At 37.0% G+C, this 13,891-nt stretch overlaps 1 protein-coding gene across 4 annotated transcripts in view; it reads right to left on the minus strand.

The window, feature by feature from the left end:
- Positions 1-13,891, minus strand: part of UBR1 (ubiquitin protein ligase E3 component n-recognin 1) — a 167,712-nt gene that overhangs the window by 87,195 nt on the left and 66,626 nt on the right. For all 4 annotated transcript variants that reach the window (XM_067744775.1, XM_067744786.1, XM_067744769.1 and 1 more), the window contains 7 exons: positions 5,872-6,010; positions 4,625-4,687; positions 4,260-4,383; positions 3,837-3,944; positions 3,107-3,195; positions 1,449-1,547; positions 338-495 (listed from right to left, as the gene is read on the minus strand). In XM_067744775.1, coding sequence (XP_067600876.1) covers positions 338-495; positions 1,449-1,547; positions 3,107-3,195; positions 3,837-3,944; positions 4,260-4,383; positions 4,625-4,687; positions 5,872-6,010 — 780 coding nt within the window. The remainder of the gene's footprint in view (positions 1-337; positions 496-1,448; positions 1,548-3,106; positions 3,196-3,836; positions 3,945-4,259; positions 4,384-4,624; positions 4,688-5,871; positions 6,011-13,891) is intronic.

A 13,891-nucleotide genomic window follows, 5' to 3' on the forward strand; every position in this document is an offset into this window, starting at 1 on the left:
AAGCACAAAGAGACTATGCAAGAGGGGCAGAACCAAAATACATGAGTGGAAGTGAGTGGAAGGTATGGTGACCATGATGGAGATTCATTTGGTGACCCCAAGAGACCCTAAGTTCCTGTGAGAAGCCCTTCCTCAGTACCTTCTTTATTGACCTGATTTTAACGCTATTAGAAGCCTTCACTTAAAACATTTATTGACATCACAGTAACAGTTCTTTGTCCTTGCCATCATTATAAAGATTCCAAGATAACCAAAAGGATCAGATGTTTATATATAGGACAGAATAAACACAACTGTGTTTAACAGGTACCCTCACCTTTTTACTCGAACAACTTACTTTAGATCACATATTACTGCATATACTCTTCCCAATTTGTCCTGGCTATAACCCTGGAAGTTGAATTTATTGTTCCTATCCAAGTACTCAGGCAAAACTTCCAGCAGAGTTTCAGTGATGACAGAGATAACATTTTGCTCTTCAATAAGATGTCGAGCCTGCAGAACATGTGAAGAATATTGTCTTTAGTATTAACTCATTATAGTATGGACTTTACTTATTTATTCATTTGGTTGGTAAATCATTTTTAATAAATGTTTGTTGAGCATCAAACATACTCCTTAGTCTCACAGGATAGCAATTTCTGAGAAATTATTTTCTAAAAGTAAAAATTCCCTACTCCTCAGCAACTAGAAAACACCTATCTGAACACCCCAAGCCCATTACACAGGTTACACAGTATCTGTGTAACATTCATTTACATGAATGTTTACCACTGTTAATCACACAGTGAGCAAAGCAGAACAAACAGATATACTTCAGGCTTCTGTCATATATATTTTCTATTCTGACATCTCCCCCTTAATCGCAATCCAATTTCTCTTCCCCATTCTTTTCTCTGGCCTTTGAAAAGAGAAAGTAGGAACTTTCCAGAAGAAACAGGAAAAGTAGCAGGATAAAAAGGAAGCAGAATCCTCCACCCTCCTCCTCCCAGGCCTATGCAGCTCCATCTCATGCAAATGCTCAACAGTTATACTCTCCTCCTGTTTTGTTTTGTCTTACTCTATTCCCCCACCCTAACAATGATTTAAAAAAAAAAAAACCTAAAGAACAAGAGAATAGCACACAAAAAAATTTTTGGTATTAAAAAGGCACTGTTCCTAAGTTACTCTAGACACTGAGAAACCATCCCTAGGTTTCACCTGCAGGAATAAGCACTTTTGGACCAAGGTAGTGCCATCACTCCCACTCCACAAATTACCTAGCCCTTGGGTATCATTAAAGTATTTTCACGTGCAGATACCACTGAAGCATTATTCAATTTTCCACGTGTAATTAGACCAGCATAGTGACTCAGAAATTGTTTTAATTCAATTCAACACTAACTAAAATTCTTAAATAATAAAATAAATATTACTCAGAAAGGTTGCCAAGACTAATTAATACATACCAAAGTAGGAACAGTAAACATCTGAACTGAGAGTGCAGTTATAGAGATACTTCTGTCATGATCATCACTGATATAGTCTTTCTGTAGCTGCTTATAATACTGGAAGATAAAACAATAAGTGGAGAAGCAATTATAAATAAGTACTGAAAACTTTTAAAATCCCAATTTTAACAGCTGCTATATTTGTTCCTATGTATAAGATGGCAAGTATTATAACTCCTATTTATTAAGGGGAGATACTATGGTCAACAAAAATTTACTAGAAAGAGAATAACAAAAGACTGAATATGAATTCAGCTACCCAAACTAGCATAGTTGGATACTGAGAACTATTTTTAAAAAACACAACAAACACACACACACACACACACACACACACACACACGTAAAAATCACAGAGGACTGCAAAGGTGTAGTATATACTTTCTCAAACAGAATCTGGGGCAATTTTTAGCAGATTTTACTCCAATGGAATAGGGCAGGGACTATATTGAAAGTATTTAAAAGCTGATATGACCCAGAAAACCAACCATCAGATTCAACCCAGCCTTAAACAGAATGGATGCTGGCTGTACATAACTTCTTATACATACTGGTGCATACCAGCTGAAAATCAATCCTGATATCTTGGGAGAACAAAAATATAATACATCCAGTCATGCATCAAGCATCTATTATATGTAAGCACAGTGTTAGATCCCTGACCTACATATTTAATTTCAACCATTAGAATTCATACAAAGTTTAAGAGGTAACCATGGTATACAGAAAAACATCATATAAGGAGGGAGAACTGCTGTTGTATAAGGAAAAAACTTCATTTCAGATCACAGATATGGTCCAATATTCTATCTCTAATGAGTTTTAGAAGAATAGAGTTGATAATTTGAGTTGTCATCACCTTTAAAGAAACCAAATGTCTTAGTTGCTTTTAACAATCTACTTATAAAATCCAGGAAGTGCAGGTATCTTATCCCATAGTATCATTTGCCTATGACAATCATTATTTAACTCTCTGCTTCCAATTCCATCCTGGGTCTACCTCTGTCCTAAGTTTTACAGAATTTCCTGCCACTCAAAATCAGAGTAAACTAACAAGTATTTACTGGATACCTCTGTATAAGGCAAAGCAGAAGGTTAAAGAAGTACATGTTCTAACTAGTCTAACTTGAGAGAGAGAGAGACAAAAAATATAACAATATAAGGGATATACAATAGATCAATAAAACAATATTAAAAAGCTGTAAGATTTATCTTTATATTCTAGCCTCAAATAGTTAAGTATAACTCTTGCCCATCAGATATCTGCCTCCTTTTAGCATGTATATCTGTTCCTTTTCCCTGCTATGCCTTTCAGCTAGTCACTGCTCTTGTTATAATTTTACTAACAAATGATTAGAAAAGATAAATGTATTCATGAATGTGATAACTTCCTACTGCTTTTTCTAGGCAAACAATAGGTCATTTTCCACCTATCTCCTCTCTCAGACTACTGTTTCCATACTACCAAACGTGAAAATAAATGAACTTTTTGACAGAGAAATGAACTATAAAATTAAATTCTTGCTTCATAATTATCCCCTTTGTTTCCATTATTTCACTTACAAAAATGGTTTTCTATTTCTATTTATTGATATCTATTTATAAAGAGCAATTACCTTCACAAATTCCATAGCAAAGAATTTTTTGTATTCCATCTCCATAAAAAAACTGCTGAAGATCAATTCGTGAAGGATCTTACGGGCACCTATACATCATTTTTTAGGGAGGTGGGAGGAGTATCACCAAGGCAAAAAAAACATTCCAGCTATTAGTAGTGGCAGAATATTATAAAAATATTTCACATGCTAATAGACCTCAAGGACTCAAATGTTAGTGGCATTTATTGCATTAATATTTAATAGCTAGAATTTAAAATACATACATGTAATGCCTTTCCCCTCTTTTTCTGTACCCCTCTCACTCCTGTACCTTACTTCATCCTACTTCTCCCACCTTTCTCCATTCCTTTTCATTCTGTTTCACTAAAGACTACTCTTACTCTGTACTTTCCCTTCTCCATCCCCTTTAACCTTTCTCTCACCTTTTACTTTTGGTTCTTCATTTAAATTTTAAAAATGAAAATTAACATAGCTTTTATAATGGCACTACTGCATGAATGCATACATACTCTTTTTACTGGTTCTGAGTAAATGAAAAGGCACTATAATTAAAAGGCAATATCCCAGGGTTTTAACACAGAATACATATTGATTGGTTAACCTCACCTTCAAAGTATAATATCTTATCAAGTTCACTGATTTAATAAACAAAAGAGATTAAACTCCACTTTAAGGTCATAATATTCCTCTGCTTCATGGCAAGAAGCACAAGTAAAGATCTACCTACCTTTATAAAGCTTTGCATCCCAAAGCATTAACCTGCTTATGAGACAGGGATTCTCAGAGCCAGGTTCTTCTCTAAGGCATGCTTGGCAAAAGATCTGTCTGAAGTCACCTACAAACAAAAAAAGTCATATAATTTTTATTCTTAAAGTATTTTCTCCCAAAAGTACATTTCCTATAATAACATATGAAAAAACTAACAGTAATCATCCTACACTTGATATCAAGAATTATTCTGTCAATATCAAAGAATCAAGAGCCAATGAAACATTATTCACAGCATCTGAAATGCAATCCTGAAAATAAGCAAAATGTATAAAAAAAAACAAAAACCATTTTATTTTATACTCAATGACATTTTAAAATTTGTGGCTATTTAAAAAGACAATAGTTTATGAAAAATAAGAAAAATAGGCTATATACTTACTTGAATAGCTCATAATTTTATTCATCCAGGACCCCAGACGCAAAGCAAATTTCTGATGAGCCATAACCTCAGAGTGTAATACTTCTACATGAAGTGGATGTTGAGAGACATTTTCTGAATGACTCTAGAAATGAAAGGAATATTAAAAACAAACTAGTTTTAAAATTTTTGTTCTAACTAAGTAATCTACTCTTCAAAAAAAGAAATCTATAACTGTTGCAGTTCCAAATCTCTGGGTCTAAATGCTCCAATCTTATCTTTACTTAGGATGTCAAACCACTTCAACAATATAATTGTTTTACTTGGGCTCTTGTAATGTGCATTCCTCTTAAAATTCTCTTTTTGACTCTAATTCAGAAAATTACCTTTATATCTTCCTTTGCTTCCTGGCAAGCAGCAAAAGCACCTGCTTTAACAGCGCGACGGCCCTAATTATAGACAAACATGAGAATTAGGTGGTAGTAGATTGACAATCCCAATCAATCAATAAGTAATATAAAGCCCAAAGACCCAATAAGCTCTTAATTATCAATCATTTGTTGACTGCCTAAAAGTCCTAAGATTGACAATACCTAGAAGATAAACATAAATGTTTAGCAGTTTTATGTAGCTTCAGAACTTTCAATACCACTAGTGGAGAGTTTCTATACTTTAGGATTCTAGATTTCCTGCTTGGCAAGAATGTCAATTATTTACTTATTGTAGTATATTCTATTTCTATCAGATAATAATAAGTTAGGTTTACTAAACTCCTATTATATGTCTTAGATAGTTTTCATGAGTAAACTTAAAATTCTTCATCATGTGTTCCATATCACACTTTTGGTCCACTAGTGGGTTAGAGGTTTGGCCAGGATATTGATTCCTCAAGTCCTAGAATCACAATGCTAATTACTAGTGCCATGATATTTCTTCTACCATCTTACCCTCCTCTTGAGGGTAGGGATTAGGTTAATGTTCCTTCTGCATACCCGAAGAACACATTTTGCTTTGGATGGGTGTTAAATAAAAGCTGAGCCATGCTATCAATATTATTCTAAAAATAGTTTTAATAGATGATGTTAACTAACCAACTTCTCATAATTCATGCATTTATTCATTCATTCAATAATTATAGAAACAGACTGAGGTTGAGCTGACATTCTTTTTTTTTTTTTTTGGCGGTACACGGGCCTCTCACTGTTGTGGCCCCTCCCATTGCGGAGCACAGGCTCCGGATGCACAGGCTCAGCGGCCATGGCTCACAGGCCCAGCCACTCCGCGGTATGTGGGATCTTCCCGGACCGGGGCACAAACCTGCGTCCCCTGCATCGGCAGGCGGACTCTCAACCACTGCGCCACCAGGGAAGCCCGAGCTGACATTCTTAACTACTCTTTGCCAAGTATATTCAGTAACTTTCTAATTATTTAGAACAAAAGAGGAAAATTAGTCATCTTAAACTGTTAAACACACACAGAAAAATCAAGTTTCAACCAATTTACTTAGGCTATAAAGGATAAATGAAGAGGATGGTTGTACCTAACACAATACTAAGGCACTTGGCAAGGGCCAGTCAACACCCAATTTCCAGGAAGCTGATGAAGACAGCATAATAATTCAAATGACACGAACCTCTTTGTCTATGGCAGTGGTGTGCAACTGTGCCTCTGCGAGCTCACAGTCAAGAGCTCTTTGTAGACTGTATATGACATGGTCATATGAATGGTGTTCATCATTGAAAAGGACACAGTAGTAGCTATCATTTTTCTCTCTGTTTTTAAAAAAAGATATATATTCAGACACTGCAACAAATAAACAAAGGAAAACATGAAATACAGGCTAAAATAATATATGCCATGTGATGAAGCAGCACCATGTAGCTTCCTACGTATGGGAAAGTACCTCTGTAATACTAGTATAGGAGGTGATTTTAAGTGGTACAGTGCCATAAAATTTAAAAACCCTGACAAAAGTATTACCTTTTCGATGTTTGTCCCCCAATTTTTCTAACTTTCAGAATTAAAATATTATTCTCAGTAAGTGGCAGTATGTCTTTAACACCATTCTTAAATCTTGCTAATCTCCCACTTTGACAAAAGGAGACAGGCCTCAGGCTCAGAACCTTCAAGCAGGCAATGACAGACAGATTTTATTAACATTTAGTTTTTATTTAACTTATTTTTGTTTTTACCTTCTATTTATTTTAAGTGATACTGGTTTTATAGCACATTTAAGTTTTTTTTAAAAAGGTATATAGATTTAAAGTGCCAGAACTACCATTTGACTGAGAGGCCTTAGACAAATCACTTAAGCATTTAATCTTGCTGAGATGACAGTAGCTTTTCCACCTCTAAGAAGAGTATAATATCTACATTTGAGAGTGGTGTGAGGATCTTATAAAATACGTGAAAATGGCTGTCATGGGCTACACAAATGTCAGAAGTTATTATCAGTTTTAAACAGTTTATAATAACCTTTCACTAATACTCAATTGATCCTCATAACTCTAAGAGGCAGCTTTTCTCAGGCCTCTTATACCTTAGGAAATAGAGGCTCAAAAAGACTTCTCTATGGTCCCAAAGCCAATAAGCAGTGAGAATTAGAACTCAGATCTGTGAATTTGAAGTCCAGTGCGGTCTACACACATGACCACACTCAAGCAACCCACCCTTTTTAGACAGGCATATTGCTAGTACTATGTTTACCAACACAAAGTTTCTTAAAGCATTTAACTGATGCTATCAAAATATCTGAAATTAAAACCTTTGTGGACACAATCGCTGATGATCGTTATTTTTATAAACAGTTTATGGCCCAGCAAAAGTCAAAACAATACATTTAATGTTTTTAAAAATTGAAATTCTTAATTCTCTCTCATAGAATAATACAAATACACCCAATAAACTAAAAAAACTGTACTTAGGTTTGTGAAACTCCTATATTACTCAGGTAGAAAAATTCCTACAAGCCCCAAACTGTATTTCATATCAGGTCTAGAATTCTCTTTTGCATTTGTAAATTAAGAGCAAATATTACTGTCACTAAAAGACATATGGTCGTTAGAAATTGCTGGGTTTTAGCTAAAAAAAACTGTTAAGGGAATTCCCTTGTGGCGCAGGGGTTAAGAATCTGCCTGCCAATGCAGGGGACATGGGTTCGAGCCCTGGTACGGGAAGATCCCACATGCCGCAGAGCAACTAAGCCCGTGTGCCACAACTACTGAGGCTGCGCTCTAGAACCCACGAGCCACAACTACGGAGCCCGCAAGCCACAACTACTGAAGCCCATGCGTCTAGAGTCTGTGCTCCGCAACAAAGAGAAGCCACTGCAATGAGAAGCCCACGCACCTCAACGAAGAACAGCCCCTGCTCGCCGCAACTGGAGAAAGCACGCGGGCGGCAACGAAGACCCAATGCGGACAAAAATAAATAATAAATAAACTTTTAAAAAACAACTGTTGGGGCTTCCCTGGTGGCGAAGTGGTTGAGAGTCCGCCTGCCGATGCAGGGGACACGGGTTCGTGCCCCAGTCTGGAAAGATCACACATGCCGCGGAGTGGCTGGGCCTGTGAGCCATGGCCGCTCAGCCTGCGCGTCCGGAGCCTGTGCTCCGCAACGTGACAGGCCACAACAGTGAGAGGCCCGCGTACCGAAGAAAAACCACAAAAAACTGTTAAATCCCTACACCTGAAATAAATCTAGATCCCAAAGCACAGGGCAAAGGGCTATCTCCTTATTCCTACCATCAAATATTTTAAATTTTTTAAAATTAATTAATTTATGTATTTTTGGCTGCGTTGGATCTTTGGTGCAGTGTGCAGGCTTCTCGTTGCGTTGGCTTCTCTTGTTCCAGTGCATGGGCTCTAGGCGCACGGGCTTCAGTAGTTGTGGAACATGGGATCTCAAGTGCAGGCTCAGGGCTTCCCTGGTGGCGCAGTGGTTGAGAGTCCACCTGCCGATGCAGGGGACACGGGTTCATGCCCCGGTCTGGGAAGATCCCACGTGCCGCGGAGCGGCTGGCCCCTGAGCCGTGGCCGCTGAGCCTGCGCGTCCGGAGCCTGTGCTCCACAACGGCAGAGGCCACAACAGTGAGAGGCCAGCATACCAAAAAATAAAAATAAAAAAAATAAAGTGCAGGCTCAGTAGTTGTGGCACATGGGCTTAGTTGCTCCACGGCATGTGGGATCTTCCTGGACCAGGGCTCACATCCATGTCCCCTGCATTGGCAGGTGGATTGTTAACCACTGCACCACAAGGGAACCTCCATCAAAATATCTTCTTTTCTTTTTCTTCTTTTTCTTTTCTTTTTTTTTTAAATTTAATTTTATTTTTTTATACAGCAAGTTCTTATTAGTCATCCATTTTATACACATCAGTGAATACATGTCAATCCCAATCTCCCAATTCATCACACCATTCCCCCACTCCCAGCTGCTTTCCCCCCTTGGTGTCCATACGTTTGTTCTCTACATCTGTGTCTCTATTTTTGCCCTGCAAACCGGTTCATCTCTATCATTTTTCTAGGTTCCACAGATATGCGTTAATATACCATATTTGTTTTTCTCTTTCTGACTTACTTCACTCTCTATGATAGTCTCTTGATTCACCCACGTCTCCACAAATGACCCAATTTCGTTCCTTTTTATGGCTGTGTAATATTCCATTGCATATAGGTACCACATCTTCTTTATCCATTCGTCTGTCGATGGGCATTTAGGTTGCTTCCATAACCTGGCTACTGGAAATAGTGCAGCACTGAACATTGGGGCGCATGTGTCTTTTTGAATTATGGTTTTCTCTGGGTATATGCCCAGTAGTGGGATTGCTGGGTCATATGGTAATTCTATTTTCAGTTTTTTAATGAACCTCCATACTGTTCTCCATAGTGGCTGTATCAATTTACATTCCCACCAACAGTGCAAGAGGGCCGCCTTTTCTCCACACCCTCTCCAGCATTTGTTGTTTGTAGATTTTCTGATGATGCCCATTCTGACTGGTATCAGGTGATACCTCATTGTAGTTTTGATTTGCATTTCTCTAATGATTAGTGATATTGAGCAGCTTTTCATGTGCTTCTTAGCCACCTGTATGTCCTCTTTGGAGAAATGTCTATTTAGGTCTTCTGCCCATTTTTGGATTGGGTTGTTTGTTTTTTTAATATTGAGCTGCATGAGCTGTTTATATATGTTGGAGATTAATACTTTGTCTGTTGATTTGTCTACGAGTATGTTTTCCCATTCTGAGGGTTGTCTTTTCGACTTGTGTGTAGTTTCCTTTGCTTTGCAAAAGCTTTTAAGTTTCATTAGGTCCCATTTGTTTATTTTTGTTTTTATTTCCATTACTCTAGGAGGTGGATCAAAAAAGATCTCGCTGTGATTTATGCCAAAGAGTGTTCTTCCTATGTTTTCCTCTAAGAGTTTTACAGTGTCCAGTCTTACATTTAGGTCTCTAATCCATTTTGAGTTTAATTTTGTGTATGGTGTTAGGGAGTGTTCTAATTTCATTCTTTTACATGTAGCTGTCTAGTTTCCCCAGTACAACTTATTGAAGAGACTCTCTTTTCTCCATTGTATATCCTTGCCTCCTTTGTCATAGATTAGTTGACAATAGGTTGCATGGGTTTATCTCTGGGCTTTCTATCCTGTTTCATTGATCTATGTTTCTGTTTTTGTGCCAGTACCATATTGTCTTGATTACTGTAGCTTTGTAGTCTAGTCTGAAGTCAGGGAGTCTGATTCCTCCAGCTCTGCTTTTTTCCCTCAAGACTGCTTTGGCTATTTGGGGTCTTCTGTATCTCCATACAAAATTTAAGGTTTTTTGTTCTAGTTCTGTAAAAAATGCCATTGGTAATTTGACAAGGATTGCATTGAATCTGTAGATTGCTTTGGGTAGTATAGTCATTTTCACAGTATTGATTCTTCCAATCCAAGAACATGGAATATCTCTCCATCTTTTGGTATCATCTTTAATTTCTTTCAACAGTGCCTTATAGTTTTCTGCATACAGGTCTTTTGTCTCCCTATGTCAGTTTATTCCTAGGTATTTTATTCTTTTTGTTGCAATGGTAAATGGGAGTGTTTCTTAATTTCTCTTTCAGATTTTTCATCATCTGAAGGAATGATGAAAAATCATTGTATAGGATGATGTGTATACGAATGCAAGAGATTTCTGTGCATTAATGTTGTATCCTGCAACTTTACCAAATACATTAATTAGCTCTAATAGTTTTCTGGTGGCATCTTTAGGATTCTCTATGTATACTATCATGTCATCTGCAAACGGTGACAGTTTTACTTCTTCTTTTCCAATTTGTATTCCTTTTATTTCTTTTTCTTCTCTGATTGCCTTGGCTAGGACTTCCAAAATTATGTTGAATAATAGTGGTGAGGGTGGACATCCTTGTCTCATTCCTCATCTTAGAGGAAATGCTTTCAGTTTTTCACCATTGAGAATGATGTTTGCTGTGGGTTTGTAGTATATGGCCTTTATTATGTTGAGGTAGTTCCCTCTATGCCCACTTTCTGGAAAATATTTATCATAAGTGGTGTTGAATTTTGTCACAAGCTTTTTCTGCATCTATTGAGATGATCATATGGTTTTTATTCTTCAATTTGCTAATATGCTGTATCACATTGATTAATTTGCGTATATTGAAGTATCCTTGCATCCCTGGGATATATTGCGTATATCCTTGCATCCCTGGGATATATTGCGTATATCCTTGCATCCCTGGGATATATTGCGTATATTGAAGTATCCTTGCATCCCTGGGATAAATCCCACTTGATTCCACTTCAATTTGCTAATATGCTGTATCACATTGATTAATTTGCGTATATTGAAGTATCCTTGCATCCCTGGGATAAATCCCACTTTTATGTATTTTTGGATTCTGTTTGCTAGTATTTTGTTGAGGATTTTTGCATCTATATTCATCAGTGATATTGGTCTGTAATTTTCTTTTTTTGTAGTATCTTTGTCTGGTTTTGGTATCAGGGTGATGGTGGCCTCATAGAATGAGTTTTGGAGCTTTCCTTCCTCTGCTATTTTTTGGAAGAGTTTGAGAAGGATGGGTGTTAGCTCTTCTCTAAATGTCTGACAAAATTCACGTGTGAAACCATCTGGTCCTGGATGTTTGTTAGAAGATTTTTAATCACAGTTTCAACTTCATTACTTGTGATTGGTCTGTTCATATTTTCTATTTCTTCCTGGTTCAGTCTTGGAAGGTTATACCTTTCTAAGAATTTGTCCATTTCTTCTAGGTTGTCTATTTTATTGGCATAGTTGTTTGTCGTAATCTCTTATAATTCTTTGTATTTCTGCCATGTCAGTTGTGATTTCTCCTTTGTCATTTCTAATTTTATTGATTTGAGTCCTCTTCCTCTTTTTCTTGATGAGTCTGGCTAATGGTTTATCAATTTTGTTTATCTTCTCAAAGAACCAGCTTTTAGTTCTATTGATCTTTGCTATTGTTTTCTTTGTTTCTATTTCATTTATTTCTGCTCTGATCTTTATGATTTCTTTCCTTCTGCTAACTTTGGGTTTGGTTTGTTCTTCTTTCTCTAGGTCCTTTAGGTGTAATGTTATATTGTTACTTGTTTTTGAGGTGGGCTTGTATAGCTATAAACTTCCCTCTTAGAACTGCTTTTGCTGCCTCCCATAGGTTTTGGATCATCGTGTTTTCATTGTCACTTGTCTCTAGGTATTTTTTGATTTCCGCTTTGATTTCCTCAGTGATCTCTTGGTTATTTAGCAACATAGTGTTTAGCCTCCATGTGTTTGTGCTTTTTACGTTTTTTTCCCCTATAACTGATTTCTAATCTCATAGCGTTGTGGTCAGAAAAGATGCTTGATATGATTTCAATTTTCTTAAATTTATTTAGGCTTGATTTGTGACCCAAGATGTGATCTATCCTGGAGAATGTTCCATGCGCACTTGAGAAGAAAGTGTAATCTGTTGTTTTTGGATGGAATGTCCTATAAATGTCTATTAAATCTATCTGGTCTATTGTGTCATTTAAAGCTTGGGTTTCCTTATTAATTTTCTGTTTGAATGGCCTGTCCATTGGTGTTAATGAGGTGTTAAAGTCCCTCACTATTATTGTGTTACTGTCGATTTCCTCTTTTAGAGCTGTTAGCAGTTGCCTTAAGTATTGAGGTGCTCCTATGTTGGGTGCATATATATTTATAATTGTTATATCTTCTTCTTGGATCGATCCTTTGATCATCATGTAGTGGCCTTCCTTGTCTCTTATAACATTCTTTATTTTAAAGTCTATTTTATCTGATATGAGTATTGCTACTCCAGCTTTCTTTAGATTTCCATTTACATGGAATATCTTTTTCCATCCCCTCACTTTCAGTCTGTATGTGTCCCTAGGTCTGAAGTGGGTTCTTGTAGACAGCGTATGTATGGGTCTTGTTTTTGTATCCATTCAGCGAGCCTGTGTCTTTTGGTTGTAGTATTTAATCCATTCACATTTAAGGTAATTATTGATATGCATGTTCCTATGACCATTTTCTTAATTGTTTTGGGTTTGTTTTTGTAGGTCCTTTTCTTCTCTTGTGTTTCCCACTTAGAGAAGTTCCTTTAGCATTTGTTGTAGAGCTGGTTTGGTGGTGCTGAATTCTCTTAGCTTTTGCTTGTCTGTAAAGCTTTTGATTTCTCCATCAAATGTGAATGAGATCCTTGCTGGGTAGAGTAATCTTGGTTGTAGGTTCTTCCCTTTCATCACTTTAAGTATATCATGCCACTCTCTTCTGGCTTGTAGAGTTTCTGCTGAGAAATCAGCTGTTAACCTTATAGGAATTCCCTTGTATGTTATTTGTTGTTTTTCCCTTGCTGCTTCCAATAATTTTTCTTTGTCTTTAATTTTTGCCAATTTGATTACTATGTGTCTCAGTGTGTTTCTCCTTGGGTTTATCCTGTATGGGACTCTCTGCCTTTCCTGGATTTGGGTGGCTCTTTCCTTTCCCATGTTAGGGAAGTTTTTGACTATAATCTCTTCAAATATTTTCTCGGATCCTTTCTCTCTCTCTTCTCCTTCTGGGACCCCTATAATGCAAATGTTGTTGCATTTAATGTTGTCCCAGAGGTCTCTTAGGTTGTCTTCATTTCTTTTCATTCTTTTTTTCTTTATTCTGTTCCACAGCAGTGAATTCCACCATTCTGTATTCCAGGTCACTTATCCGTTCTTCTGCCTCAGTTATTCTGTTATTGATTCCTTCTAGTGTAGTTTTCATTTCAGTTATTGTACTGTTCATCTCTTTTTATTTGTTCTTTAATTCTTCTAGGTCTTCGTTAAACATTTCTTGCATCTTCTCGATCTCTGCATCCATTCTTTTTCCAAGGTCTTGGATCACCTTCACTATCATTATTCTGAATTCTTTTTCTGGAAGGTTGCCTATCTCCACTTCATTTAGTTGTTTTTCTGGGGTTTTATCTTGTTCCTTCATCTGGTACATAGCCCTCTGCCTTTTCATCTCGTCTATTTTTCTGTGAATGTGGCCCCCATCAAAACTTCTGATCAAGAAAATAGCTAAAGACTTGGACTAAAGGGAGACACAGTATTCCGAAGTCCCCACCTTTGTTCACAAACCTCTCAGAGAACCTGGAAGTTGGTCCAGGCCAGTATCACACTGGGCAATTTACT

The sequence above is a fragment of the Pseudorca crassidens genome, chromosome 1, assembly GCF_039906515.1.
Source record: "Pseudorca crassidens isolate mPseCra1 chromosome 1, mPseCra1.hap1, whole genome shotgun sequence".
NCBI lineage: Eukaryota > Metazoa > Chordata > Mammalia > Artiodactyla > Delphinidae > Pseudorca > Pseudorca crassidens.